This window comes from Sceloporus occidentalis, unplaced genomic scaffold (assembly GCF_023333645.1).
Source record: "Sceloporus occidentalis isolate IW3139 unplaced genomic scaffold, rSceOcc1.0.p SCAF_1, whole genome shotgun sequence".
Lineage (NCBI taxonomy): Eukaryota > Metazoa > Chordata > Lepidosauria > Squamata > Phrynosomatidae > Sceloporus > Sceloporus occidentalis.
Window position 1 is genome coordinate 293,673,154 of NW_028316981.1, and position 15,082 is coordinate 293,688,235.

General features: G+C 39.8%; 1 protein-coding gene across 1 annotated transcript in view; it reads left to right on the top strand.

Annotated features, from left to right (window-relative positions):
• The window catches only part of LOC149324085 (5'-AMP-activated protein kinase catalytic subunit alpha-1), a 35,315-nt gene extending 21,691 nt beyond the window's left edge, over positions 1 to 13,624 (top strand). The window contains exons 5-10 of the mRNA XM_089496212.1: positions 1,870 to 1,957; positions 4,185 to 4,409; positions 5,740 to 6,223; positions 6,574 to 6,700; positions 8,230 to 8,975; positions 13,459 to 13,624. Of these exons, the coding sequence (XP_089352338.1) occupies positions 1,870 to 1,957; positions 4,185 to 4,409; positions 5,740 to 6,223; positions 6,574 to 6,700; positions 8,230 to 8,474 (1,169 nt within the window). The 3' untranslated portion in view covers positions 8,475 to 8,975; positions 13,459 to 13,624. The remainder of the gene's footprint in view (positions 1 to 1,869; positions 1,958 to 4,184; positions 4,410 to 5,739; positions 6,224 to 6,573; positions 6,701 to 8,229; positions 8,976 to 13,458) is intronic.
• Positions 13,625 to 15,082: the final 1,458 nt, after the last annotated feature.

Genomic DNA, 15,082 nt, shown 5'->3' on the forward strand with positions numbered 1-15,082 from the left:
GTCCCTTTTTTTTAAAAAAATAATTATTTGATTACTTTGATTATTTAAGTGCCAAGTGTAAAGTAACTGAAATCCAATTTATGTGTGTGTGTGTGTGTGTTTAATGCCACACATTTCTTTGGGTATACATGAAGGAATTGTGTAGCTCAGTGTTGCTGTTCTTTTAGTCTCTCTCTCTCTCTCTCTCTCTTTAAATTCTTTTGATGGCTTTTTTCAAATCACCACTGGGGTGAATTGTTTCTATGCCAAGCCTATGCTCATGCTTATATTTTTTAAAAAACATTACAAGATACTCTGATAAAATTGCTCAGCTGAAAGACCACAGTACATTCTGTAAAGTTATGTACCTTAATATGCAAACTTAGGCGGGTTACAGACCGCCTATTTGGGGTGGGCTGTACCCACCACTTTCCCCGCTGTATCAGGGCCTCAATGTGTAGAGCGGCAGCCGCTGAGGCCCCGATCCGCTGCTTTTCAGGCTGCGGGGAAGCGGCAAAACGCCGCTTCCCCGCAGCCTGAAAAGGGGTGTCCTTGGGGCTTCAAGCCCCAAGGACAACCCATGGCGGCGGGGAGGGGGAGAAAGGGTCCGCTTGGCCCCTTTCTCCCTTGCTTCGCTGGGTGCAGCCGTCTGAAGGCTGCGCCCAGCGAAGCAAAGCGGCGCCTCAAATCAGGAAGGAGCTCCGAAACGGAGCTCCTTCCTGGTTTGCGCAAAGGGCGCCCTAGGCGCCCTGGTGCGGAGCGAGGACGTCATGTCCGCGCCGCCCCGTGTAGAGGCGGCGCGGCCGTGACGTCCTCATGACGGCGGCCGTCTGGAACGGCCGCCGTCATTTTTTACGCGCAGAGCGCGTATTAGGGTTAGGAAGGTGCAGAAGCACCGCACCTCCCTAACCCTAGTACGTGCTCTGCGCGTACTTTCATGGCGGTCTATAACCCGCCCTAAATCCACAGATCTCTCTGCTATAAGTTGTGATTCTCTGGCTTGGGAACTGAGTACACCCCCAGAGCAGGAGGGATGAACTTCATCCCTCCAGATGTATTTCTGTCATGTCTCACCTTTGACTAGGCTGGCTACAGCTGATGGGAATTGCAGTTCAGCAGCATCTGGAGGGTCACAGGTTCCCCAATGTGGTGCTAGAGGAAAGGGCCTGGAACCTGCAGTGATTCACAAAATGCCAGAGGCCTAAAGGCCCCATTTATATGCCTAATTGTATTGTATCCAATGTGGATTTTCATTGGAAGCTGTTTAGAAAGTCAGTTATGATCCCCCTCCCTCAAAATGAACCTAAATGCATTATAAACTAGAGAAGACCTCAAAGACCATGGCTGTTTTTGTGGATAGGCCAGTAAAAGAATCCATGGCATAAAAACATAGAAATATTGCTACATAATCCTGGTATTTCTTTTGTAGAAATAGTGGATAGTCCCTGCCTTTGTAAAGAGGTTTCTGATGAGCAGTGCTATGTGAATCTAAGTGTTCAGTTATTGCAAAGGTATGGTGCTCAATTACAGATGGAGATTAAATTATTCCTTACCAGAGAATTGCAGTATCTAGGTGTCAAAATGCATTTGGACAGCATGGGATTTAGTTACCAATGTTAATCTTTTCAGTACTAAATGGAATTTAGAATAATGCAAATATATGGTGCTGCCTTGTACTGAGTTGGTGGCTCATCTAAAGTCAAGAGCATTACCATGAGAACAATTTCATTTAATTATACTGTATGTGGTATTCCTACTGGGATCATTATTTTGCTTTTGTTCCTAATTTATTTCTATAACCATTTGTATACATTAACAATTTGAGAGGCTTTAATGTGTGTTAGTAATCTACAAATGGTCATCTTCATTTGAACTTTTGTACATTTTCAGGCCTTTCAAATATGATGTCAGATGGAGAATTTTTGAGAACAAGCTGTGGTTCTCCTAACTATGCTGCTCCAGAAGTAATTTCAGGAAGGTAGTTTCTCTTCTTGGATAAATGTATATATGTATTCTCAAAAACAAAGCCCTGCTCTTCAGTGTTAAAGCTTCAAGGTAGATTGCTAAACTTTCAGGTTTGGAAATTTGAAATTCCTGGCTTTGATAGCTTCTTTGGACTAGTCCCAGTGTTTTCTCTGTATAAAACTATTGCCATATTTGCTTATCATGCTAAGCCATTGTTTACCACAGCAGTGTATAAGACCTAGAACAAACATTAGACTCACATGTTCTTCCCTCTTCTTTCTGCACAGTCAGGAGAACATCAGTCATTATTATATTAGATTGTTGTTGAGAATGGTTTGCTATGTCATCTCATGTGACACACTGTGTTAAGCATGATCTGTGGACTGATTCAAACCATCTAAAACCTAGTTTCTATAGCTGGCATGCTGATAAACCTGGCTTTGTTTAAACCAGCTATAGTTGATTTTAACAATAGTTTAAATCACAATAACAAAGCAAACTGTGGTTGACTAAAACAGGAAGTAAAGCTTCCAAATATGTCCTACCAGTTGTATCGGGAGGGAGACATGCAGGCCCAAGATACAGTGTACATGTTATTCTATTCCAAGTGTGAGTGAGACCAGCTGTAATTCTTACCAATTTGGACATCTGCCCATCAAGCATACAAAGCACACCTCAAGTCCAGTGCAAAAGCTTCTGGACATGGAAAGCAGAGCTCATTTCCTTTAAATACCCTGTTATCTCCATCCACTGATGGGAGAAGATAGCAGAAGATCACTATCCAGAAGGAACTGCATCCAGCTCATGGGTTCCCTGGCCCTGTGCTAAACTGTGGTTTACTGTGGTATGTAAAAACAACATCTCATATGCCCCCAAGGGGATGGTGGTTTTTGCCAGCATTAATAACTCCCATTTGTGGAAATACAAAGCTTCTGGTTTTAAAGAAGACGATGAGCTCTTATTGTTAAATGTAGCCGAAAGAACAATTTATGTTTGGTAACTAAGGCCACAAAGATCTCTGTCTCTCTCCTCTGTGCCTACTGGATTGAAGTTGGTTCTTACAGATGGTACTGTTTTGGGGAAACAAAGGGCCTGAACAGACAGGCCAAAATAAAGCTGCTTCAGGTCACTTTGGAGGTATGCTGTTTAAATGACACACACATCTTAAGAGGCCAGAAGCTGTGCCAAAGCTGCACTCCATTCCTTAGGACTTGCATGTGACTTCGGCGTGGCTTCTGGCCTCTTAGGACACATGCAGCATTTAAACAGCATACCTCCAAAGTGACCCGAAGCAGCTTTATTTTGGCCTGTCTGTTTGGGCCCAAACTCTAAATATGAAGGGCTTGTTTCTCATATCACAACTTTGTAATAGGTATTATTTATTGATACATCTGCCTAGGGTAAAATGTGCTATATTATTCAGTACTTAATACAGGTCTGTCACCACAGCTAATACTGTCAGATGTGTGATTTGATTTATTGCATTTGTACCAAGCTCTTCTTGCAAATAGCTCAGGATGGAGAACATGGGCACCTTTGATTTTTATCCTCTTGTGATCTGTGTTAAGTTCTATGCAGAGGTAACACTGCCAGTTTTTTAACTGTAGTTAAGCAGGTCATGAGTGGGACATGGAACTGTGTTCTGCATCCCCTTTCTTCAGACAACTAATAAACAAATCCTCTTCTGGCTTTAACTTGATCATTATATAGTGTTAACATCTAGCCATGTTCTTGAAACCAGGCTCTGACTGTTTGAACATAATGACTGAAAATACATTTGAGAAGAATTTATTGTAGAATGAGAAGAATTGGAGGATAGGCAATCCTATCATGCTTTTAATCTTTTAACTCAGGGTAGGGAACCTATGGCCCTATGGATGTTGTTGAACTCCTGTTCTCATCAGCCTGACCAGCGGTAAGGCATAATGGGAATAATAGATCACCTTCTGAAGGGCAAGGTACTCCACTCTTGCCTTAATTGCCATATAGTGTTAGATGTAGCCCAGTCCATAGTGTTTTGACCAAAGTGACCCAATATCCAGTGTGATTGACCCTTTATTTGGATCCAGATATCTCTGGCTCCAGTACTTATATCACTACACAGCTTTGTCAAAATGTGTGAATTCCATTGTTTTGTGTAATTTTTTCTATAAACCATTGAAAGCCTATCAAACCAGTTTAAGAAATTCCATGTAGGCATTGTTACCTGATCAAAATTAACTACAAATTCCATTTTTCAGATTATATGCAGGCCCAGAAGTTGATATCTGGAGCAGTGGAGTTATTCTTTATGCTCTGTTATGTGGAACCCTTCCATTTGATGATGATCATGTGCCAACACTTTTTAAGAAGATATGTGATGGTATCTTTTATACTCCTCAGTATCTGAATCCAGCAGTTATTAGCCTTTTGAAACATATGTTGCAGGTGGATCCCATGAAGAGAGCTACAATAAGAGACATAAGGTATGTTTCACCTGGTGATTCAGATGTAGGCTGTTACACAAACCTAATTCCAAACATTTATGTCAGATTTCCTGTGCTATTTGCTTGACGTTGTAATGGTTTGGACCTAATACTAGCCATGATGAACTGGCTAGTATTATGGAATTGGCCCAGTATATACTGTATTACTGCAGCATGCTTTGAGTTTTTCTCTCCTCCAATTCATCCCATGAGAATGTACCCACTTCCTGAACAAGCTGCAGATTTTCATTGATTCTTTACCAGACCAAACTGCAGTAAGTTTAATCAGTGATTGATTGAAATAAGCCAACATGGTCTGATTTTAACTTATTCCAATAAATCATGGTTTATTGTTAAACAGTTCGGTCTGGTTCAAATGTAATAGTGGGCAGAAGTTAATTTAAAGTAGGCTGTGGGTGATTACTATCTCTTCCTTTTGACTGTGCTGGAAGGACGGGGAAGCACAAGAACCCAAGGCTTGGTACACGTCTTTCTGAAGTTCTAAGCTAATTTTATGTCTCAACTAGAAGTTATGATTCTGTGATGATACTGTAACTGGTATAATCCAGTTTTTATGTCTGCTAGCACACCAAACTGTATGTTAATGGATATTTTAATACAGTAATTTGCATATGAATATTAACATTAAATAGTGTATATTTTTAAAGTAACCTTTTTTCTTGAATTCATGCTTTTAAAAGAAGAAATTCATAGGAAACTTTTTTGCTTTCAGATTATTTTTTGCTGCTTTTATTTTAAGCTCCTAAAATGTTTTAAGTTTTTAATGTCTTGATTTTTATTTTAGATTTTATTGTAATATGTGAAGGGTTTTTTTTTTTGGCAAATAACATTCATATATTAGGCAGTAAATCTAAAATAGTGTGGAAACTCGAATTTTGCAGATTAAAGAAAAATTTTGTATTTTGTATTTTATCAAGCTGCACTTTTAACTGCTGGAATGATTTTTTAAAAATCAGTCAGATATAATGCCTCTGAAGCTAATAGGAGAATGGGAGAATAGCTGCCTCCATGTGCACACCACCATTAAATCTCGTGGGACTTGAGGTCCTGTGGTTTTTGCCATCTACCGTGTGTGTGTGTGTGTGTGTAATGGAACCCCCTGCAGATAATAAGGACACTCTGTATCTTCTTCTGGTGACTGCTTTGTTACCACAGTTTAAACAGTTAACACAACTTTATGTTGTGAGCTGAATTAAATGCCACCTTCAGACGGAGAGTTTCTTAATTAAACTGTGTTTGCAGTTAGTAAAGGGCTTATTAAAGAGTGGAACAGTTGGCTTTTAAAATAACTAGATTGTTTTGTATCTAGGGAACATGAATGGTTTAAGCAAGACCTCCCCAAGTACCTCTTTCCTGAAGACCCATCTTACAGTTCAACAATGATTGATGATGAAGCCTTAAAAGAGGTCTGTGATAAGTTTGAATGCACAGAGGAGGAAGTACTAAGCTGCTTGTATAATCGAAATCATCAGGATCCTTTAGCTGTTGCCTATCACCTCATTATAGATAACAGGAGAATAATGAATGAAGCGAAAGACTTTTATTTGGCTACAAGCCCACCAGATTCCTTTCTTGATGATCACTTTTCCCGTCCCCACCCTGAAAGAGTGCCATTTTTAGTTGCTGAATTACCAAGGCCGCGCCATACACTTGATGAGCTAAACCCACAGAAGTCCAAACATCAAGGGGTCAGAAGAGCTAAGTGGCATTTGGGAATTCGGAGTCAGAGTCGACCAAATGACATAATGGCAGAAGTTTGTCGAGCAATCAAACAGTTGGATTATGAATGGAAGGTGAGATTGCATTAGTCGTTCTTCTACAGATAGTGACTTAGAATGGACTGATTTCACAATACAGTCAGCCCTTCTTATGCACAGATTTTTTATACACTGATTCAAGCATCCACGGTTTGAAAATGTTAAAAAAAGTATAATTTCAAATATCAAACCTTTATTTTCCATTTTTTATAAGGGACACCATTTTGTTATGTCATTATATTTAATGGGACTTGAGCATCCCGATTTTGTTATCCACGAGGGATCTTGGAACCAAACCCCATCGTATAACAAGGGTCCACTGTAATAGTTTGGTGTTCCTTCGTTAAAAACTAAGGTAGAAATTAATATGCAACTATTCTTTCTAGGTTGTAAATCCATACTATTTGCGTGTTCGAAGGAAGAATCCAGTAACTGGCACGTATTCCAAAATGAGTCTACAGTTATACCAGGTGGACAGTAGGACTTACCTGTTGGATTTCCGTAGCATTGATGGTATGTGAAGCTGTTTATATGCAAGTAATTGCTTGCTTATTTAAATAACTTTAGTGTTGTTGCTGTGGTTTATCCTGTGCTCAAATACTGATGAATTTGAACATAGGTTAGTTTTCACTATCCTGTTTTCACTGTTTTCACAAGCTTTACAAATCATAGTTATGCTGTTTTCACTAATGTATTCTGAGGATACATGATGTTGTGCTTAAGACACAGTAAAATTTTACTGCAGCAGGTTGAAGAGAGATGCAGGATGCAAAACATAAACAAAGTTGGTTTCCACCAAATGTGATGATGGATACTAGACAGAGCTCTTCACAAACAGAGTACTAAGCTATCCAACAAAGCTAAATGGAGAGGCTGTATACGTCTAAGACATAAACTTGGGGAGCAAATAGGATGGCCATTGTAATGTGCTTGTGATCTTTCTGAATAGCTAGTTGTGGGAACTAGGGTAGATGAGCTGTGGTCTAATCTAGCAAAGCAGATTCTTAAGGGTAACATCACTCAGGCACTTATCAGAATTATATTCTTTACATGCCCGGATTGGTTTGCCATAGGGTGGTATACAAATAATAATAATAATAATAATAATAATAATAATAATAATAATAATGTTGTCCACATTTGATTAACTGTGCCTTCTCCTGTACAATCCTCCCTGTATGCTCAGGTCCTCTGAGAAATCTTTGCTCCAACTGGCCAGGACTAGATTGGCAATGGTTTCCCAAAGTACCTTTTTGTCTGCTGTCCCCAGACTTTGGAATGACCTGCCAGAAGACATAATGACAACTGAAAATTCTGAATGCATTTAAAACAGTATGTTTTCTGGCAGTCTTATCCACACAGTTTTAAATCACGACTTTTTAATTTGTATATGAGCTCTTATGAATGTATTTTAATGGTTTTATTGGCGTGTTACAGCGGCGGTCTGCTGGTGTCGCAGGTTGTTGCGTCCAGGAACTGCAGCAGCCAAACCGTGCGATTCCCGGGTGCAGCCGAAAAGAAGCGCCAAAATGGCGCTTCTTTTTGCGCCCCGGAAGTGGCACCACAAGGCGCTAGTCGCACACTCGCTGCGTCACTTCCGCTGTGCGACGTCCGGATGCTACGCATCCGCGACGTCAACATGGCGGCCCCCCGTGTGGAACGGGCACCGCCATTTTGTGCGCGCTCCGCGTGTACTAGGATTAGGGGTGTCAGGAAGTGACGCCCCTTCCTAACCCTAGTACGTGCGGAACGCATACTTTATGCCCGTCCAGAACGGGCCATAGTATTGTATTTTAACTGTGTTTATGTAGTTTCAATTGTGTTTTGAATTTTAATATGCTGTACCCTACAGCATATGCTGTACCCTACTTCAAGCCGAGGAGAGAAAGAAATATTACTACTACTACTACTACTACTACTATAGATTGGGTCGGCCTGGTGATATACTATAATAATAATCAACATTTTTTCAGCTTGTCTTGCTTTGCCAACCACTGTCTAGTCTTGATGCCATGCATTTAAAATTGTTATCTTCCCTCTAGATGAAATTACTGAAGTAAAATCTGGGACTGCCACTCCCCAGAGGTCGGGATCTGTGACAAGCTACAGATCTTGCCAGAAGGATTCGGACACTGATGCTCAAGGAAAATCCTCTGATATGTCTCTTACCTCATCGGTGACCTCTTCTCTTGACTCATCTGCAGCTGAGTTAACCCCAAGATCAGGGAGCCACACGATAGAATTTTTTGAAATGTGTGCAAATCTTATTAAAATACTTGCACAATGATTTGTACAGTTGGCTTATTTTTTTTACAGCAATAAGCATGCCTAAAAAAGAAAAGAAATCATAGTCAAATGCTTCCAATTATAATCAAGTTACAGTTAACTTTGGCGCTGAGAAGACTAGCCACACTGCAATTTGCACAGGAATTGAATATAAATTTAAAAGCAGTCTAGACATCTTAATGTAATGAGGCAAATTATGATTAGACAGTCCACTGGTATGATTCAGGTGAAAGAAAAGGCAGCCTTTATGAGCAGAGTTTATTTTTCACTGTGTACACATTGGGGCTTCATGGACTCTATTAACCATACTCTTTTGTAGTTTGTCTTTATATTGCTGACTATGTACTCCTGTTACAGTAAAAGTGGTCACTTGTTAGAGCAGAATCAGCGAAGATGACTTTGGATAGTAGGTTTCAGTTGCACCCTGATCTGTCAATTAACTGTTTCTTTTATCAAACAGCATTTGTCTCAAGGCTGCCAGTGGTATACTTGGGTGAAAAAGGTAAAGCAACTCCTACCATTATTTTTTTTAAAATAATTATTGTGTTTCCAGATATAAATCAAATTCTTAATGTGTTTTAATCTTCAATAAGTTATAGGAGTGAATATAGTTAAGGCCATCAGTGTGGGAGTTCACTTTTTAGGAACAGAAGAAATTGGCCAGCACTGAAAGCTTGTATAAACCCATGTGGGACTTTTGGTTTGGCTTTTCTTAAACAGTCACCGTACATGCCAAGTTTCAGAAGCACTGTGTGATAACAGCAAGGGAGGAGGCTGTTATTCAGTAGCAGGAAGCAGCCAGAAATTGTAATGTGGTAATGCAGAACCTTCCCATGGCCCTAGGTAGGGATGGGATCCTAGCTGTGGATTTTAGTCATGGATTAGTAGAGACGGGACTTTCTAGTCATAGCACTGTCTTTAGAAAGATAAAATATATATACTTGGTAGGTTTACAGCTGTGCAAATTCACTGAATCATGTGATAATAGTAGCTTCTTGCATGCTACGACACAATAGGATGTGAATCTTGTGCCTAAACCCAATGAGAACGTGGCTGGTAGGACAACTCAAATAGATTAGTGCATGCAGTTCTTGGAAGCTTACACTGTGAATTCAGTGGTTTCTGTTTTCATAGGGCTTTCATATACAGATTTCTTGGCAGATAACTCTTCTAGTAATGGATGATTTGGATCTTGCCTCAGTTGCATAGTACTTTTTTACACCACTTTTTATACTCAATTAAGATTTTTAAAAGTAAGATAACATTAAGTAGCTCTGTTGGTTTTGAAATGTACAAAAACCCATTGATTAGCAATGGTTGGGCAGGTTTGGCTGCTAGAAACTGAGCATGTTTTTGATTATTACTGTAAGTGCTGACATAATACCCATGCCATATATGCTTATTTAAAATTAGACAAATTAGGCAAATTAGAAGAGGATATGCAAGTGAAAGACTACATTTTCCTGGTGCCCAGCTCAGATACAACACTTAACTATGGTTATCAGTAAACTTGCTCTGTTGCCTTAATTCTAGCTGGTCCCAAACACACAAGCTATGTATACACAGAATGACAAGCAAATATTCTGTGTCATTCTAATTTACCATTAATAAACTACCTGATTGAGCATGCATTCCATTTGCTCCTACTTTGCTTTTCTCAGCTACCATGGCTACTAAACAAACTAGGAATGACTTGTTGGCATTACTGAAAATCCTGGCTCATTGCTTGAAAACAATCCAGGATTTGCAAATGACAGGTTTTTGTTTGTTTTTGTTTTGTTATTTGTTTTTGTTTTTCCTAATTTGTTTTGGAACAACAAGACAAGATACCAGTTCAGACAGAACATTTAACAAAACCATTGCAGGTTTGTTTAGTGGTGCTGCTAGCATTACAGAGCAAATGAGCTTTGTATTTTGGCACACGGCTCATTCATAATAATGCAGAATTCTTGTCCACAAGGAAGTTGTGGGGTTAACTTGTCAAGGAGAGCCCTTCCACCTGACAGCTTATATAGGAAGGCACAGAAATACTTCAACATTCAAGCAGAGAGGGAAAGCTGCTTTTTCCATTGTTTGCTTGGTGCAGATGTGGTTAATACCAATTTGATTGATTGATTGATTGAAATTTTATTTCTATACCGCCGTTCCCATGATCACGGCGGTTTACAAACAATACAAATACAATACAATACAGATTAAAAAGAAAACAAATTTAACAATGGAAAATACCCCAAATAAAACCAAACACAACTATACATCATTAAAATCCATCATAAAATCAGTTAAAAATTAATAATCAATCTAAAAATACAATACAATACACGGTATGCAGGGGAAAGACAATCAGGACATGTGAAGGAAGGCTTGACAAAATAAATGAGTCTTCAGGTTCTTCTTGAACGACTCCAGGGAGGGGGCTAAGCGGAGCTCCTCAGGGAGAGCGTTCCAAGATTGTGAGGCCACAACAGAAAATGCCCTTTGCGCCGTTAGTACAAATCTTGTCTTGGGAACGCTCAGAAGATTTTTCCCACCTGACCTAAGTGTGCGGGGCGGATTGTATGGGGAGAGGCGGTCCTCCAAGTACTCTGGGCCCAAGCCATTTAGGGCTTTATAGGTAACAACCAACACCTTCTATTGGGCCCGGAAGCGGATTGGCAGCCAATGCAGATCTTTCAATATCGGTGTTATGTGGCTGGCCCTGGAGCTACCAGTGACCAGCCTAGTGGCCATATTTTGAACCAACTGCACCTTCCGAGCTTGGTACAAGGGTTGCCCCATGTAGAGCGCATTACAGAAATCAAGTCGAGAGGTTACCAGTGCGTGCACCACTGTATCAAGGTCCCCCTGGTCGAGGTAGGGACGCAGCTGGCGTATCAGCCGAAGCTGATAACAGGTGCTTCTAACTGTCGCATCCACCTGAGGAGTCAGGTGAAGCGACGAGTCAAGAAGCACCCCCAAACTGCGAACTGAGTCCTTCACGGGGAGATTTATTGGAAACCAAAGGTTTCATACCCTAGTTTATGGGCAGTCTTTAACTTGAGTAGTCATATGATTAAAGGAAACAAAACTGTGGTAAACATTACATATGAATAGGACTGATAGTGTGTGCAAATTCAAGTAAGCACCCAGATCTCTTAATCTTTCAATGCAGTGATAATCTCTGGTAGGATGGGTTCTCTGTGGATCATAGTAGCCACAATACTTTGGATAGGAATACAACCTGAACCTGGTAAGCAGGTAGATCTGTACCTAGAGATGCTCTGAGTCATACGTAACATGCAGTTCTTTAAACCTACACTTGCTGCGTGCATTCAAGGTCATTGTTATTTGTTGGTGTTTAACCATGTAGAAGCTCATACCTGGCATTTCATGCTGTCTCAAAACAACCATATACTTAACATTAACCCTTCAAATCTTGTCATCTGCAGATCTTTCAGAGATACATACATATGTGTGGGCTTCTCATGTTAACATTTCAACATTTCTTCAAACTTAATACTTTTCAGAATGCAACAATGTCTTTAGAATGAGTGGTCCTTAATGTTTACTTTGGAAGGCGTGTATGTGATGCAATGAGGCAGGCCAGTTTAAATGTTACTGTTAGAGATGTAGTACAGGTATGATACCATACAAAGAGGTTCTCTTGGGACCAAGTCATAGGTGTGCTTTCTTAATTCACAAAAATAAAATAAAATAAAACATGTTTATGTCTGGTTTTGCTGCACCTGTTCAGTAATTGTGATTGTAATTAGTTATGCTGTATTAATTTTGAAATGGTTAATATTGCACTTTGCAAATGGCATAAACGCACACTTTTTTCCTTGTTTTATTTCTGGGTAGCCTCTAGGATGTGTAGAGTCAGTTATATTCTGTGGTTTTGGCAAACATGGAACAATCAGGCCCAAGCCTCAAGCACCACTGCTACACATTATCAGTCTACTGTAGTGGGATGTAGAGCCTAATAGTATGCATGTTTGTACTGGATTACATGCATATAATTGGGCTGTATGCCCCACTAAAATAGATAGATGATGTGCAACGGTGGCACACTCAGCCCCAGAAAACCCTGTGTTAGGTTTGCCGTAGGGTTGCCATAAGTCAGAAACGACCTGAAGGCACATGACAACAACAAACAAGTTACATCCCACTGAGTTCAGAGGCTTCTTCTTAGGTATATCTACATCTGCAGTTTTTGGTGTAACTCTTATTCTAATCCTACTGAAATGGATGGAAGATTCCACCAGCAGCATCTGCTGAATTATGTGCAGTGTCTTTTCACTGGAAAATGGAACAAACGTCCATTTTATACATTTTGGTCATTTTTATCTTAGTATATGGAGGTTAAAGTATGTAGCAAAAGGGTACAGTTGCCTATACTGATTTGGTCAGGTTTTTTTTAAAAGGCTTTGTTCATTAAATGTTTCATTTTCTATTCCATTTTTTTTTATTGTCATAACTGGGGCTGTCTGATGTATATTATTCAAGCAAAAGTGCTGTTTCATTTTTTTAAAACTTGCAGTAAAATGTTGATCTTGAAATGGTGTTTATTAAAACTAGACCTTCAGTGGTCTTGCCGTAGAGGCTTAGAATTGGTTTTTCTTAGTGTTACATTCGGACAGGATGGTAGCTGGTCATATAGCAAGAGGAACTGCTTTGCGAAAGAGATAGCTGTGGAACTCTGAAGAAAAAGGGCTTGCTAAACAGCATCTTTAAAAGAAACAAAAAGGCATAGGGTTCATTGTGTAACAGGCCAAGTACAGTTTTTTTTAAAAGGTGTTACTCCAAGTTTGTTCTAGTGGGAAAGCTTTTTATCTGTCCATGTGCAATGTAATTTTAACACTGGTGAGAGGGTAGAAGTCCATCTTTGTGGTGCAATATTTTCAAAGACCAACTTTCATCAGTGTTTTGACATTTTAAGTGTTTCAGTACAAGCTTTGAAATATTTACTTTGTCACCTGATTCTCTCCCCCCCCTCCATTATACAGCTTAATGAATGGATGACCACCTTCTTTTACAAACAAGATGTGCCTACTTCTATTGCAAATTTTCTCTCTCTCTTTTTGTTGGCAATACTGAATGAAAAACTGCTTGTGATAGCTCTATATTACTTGTTACTTTTAACAAACATTAAATTGTATGCGAGTAAATTTATGTAATGTTTTCTGTGCATTGTGTTTTCACTTCCTTCATCCCACTGTTAGTTTTTAAATACAGTTGTCCCTCCATATTCGCAAGGGTTAGGGGAACAAGACCCCTGTGAATATGGAAAAACAGCAAATAACAAAAACACTGTTTTTACCTGAGAGGACACCTCTCTAGGAATCTGTAGGTCCTCCAGTGTAACTCTGTGGTCAATGTCCAACATACACTGACCATAGAATGGCACTGGAGTAGCTACAAATGGTCTTTCAGTGCAACTTATAGTTAAAGTTGACCACAGAGTTGCACTGGAGGACCTAGACAGTCCTAGAGAGAACATATTAATGAAATCCGTGAATAATCAAATCCGCAAATATCAAAGCCGCACATGTGGAGGGATGACTATACATAACATGCTTGAAAGTGTTGGAAACTTGTTGCAGGTTTAGAAAAGTAGTAGCTGGTCAACATCAGTGACTATTCTTAAGGAATCCCAGAGGACTTCAAAGTTTATCAGACTTTCTGAAATATAGCTAGTTCCTCATTTTTTAAATATAGTGCTGGGTGTCCATGGAAGTAACATATTCCAGGACATTGGTTCTCAACCTTTGGCCCTTTACCTGTTCTGAATTTCACATCCCAGAGTCCTTGATAATTCACCATGCTGGCTGGCAGATACATGATTACACAGAGGCCTATGAGATTTGCCCAGTACCTATGACTGCATATAGCAATAGCATTTGCATTTCTATACCACTTCATACTGAACTAAGCAGTCTCTAAGCGGTTTGCAGTGTGTAAGCCAATTGCCCCCAATTAGCTGTGCAATCATTTTACCAACTTACAAAAGGATGGAAGGCTGAGTCGACCTTGCAGCCCCTCAGTATCGAACTCACAACATCGATCCAAAGGGAGAAGCGGAAGATATAAATAAAAATGTATTGTTGTTGTTGTTCTTGTGGCTGCAGTACTGGCATTTAACCACTGCACCACCAGGGGGAGTATTCAGTACACACCCCAATATCCTCTTCAATGTGCAGATGTTCAGTACAAAGTGTTCCTGACTGTAAGTTGGTTTCCACCAATCTGCTCCATCTGATATAGCAATGGAGAACCAGTAGCCCTGCTGATGATGCTGGAGTCTTCGCTCCCATCAATCCCAGCCAGTATGGTAGATTGTTATGGGAGTTGCAGTCTAGCAACATCTGGAGAGCCACAAGCTTCCCCATCCATACTCTTGACAATCCAGTCTTATCTTAGGACTGCAGCTGCTGTCTCTTGTCTTTAAATTTGGTTCTAGAGAGAAGCCCCATCTTTGAGTAAAAATATCGTCCATGCCTGTCCTACTGAATATCTTCTTTTTAAACATATTTTTAAATTAACAGTAAAGTTAAAGGAGATACAAATCAATACTACATTTTGTTACATCCCTACTGGATATCTTTTGGCTGTGAATGGTACTGAAGGCCT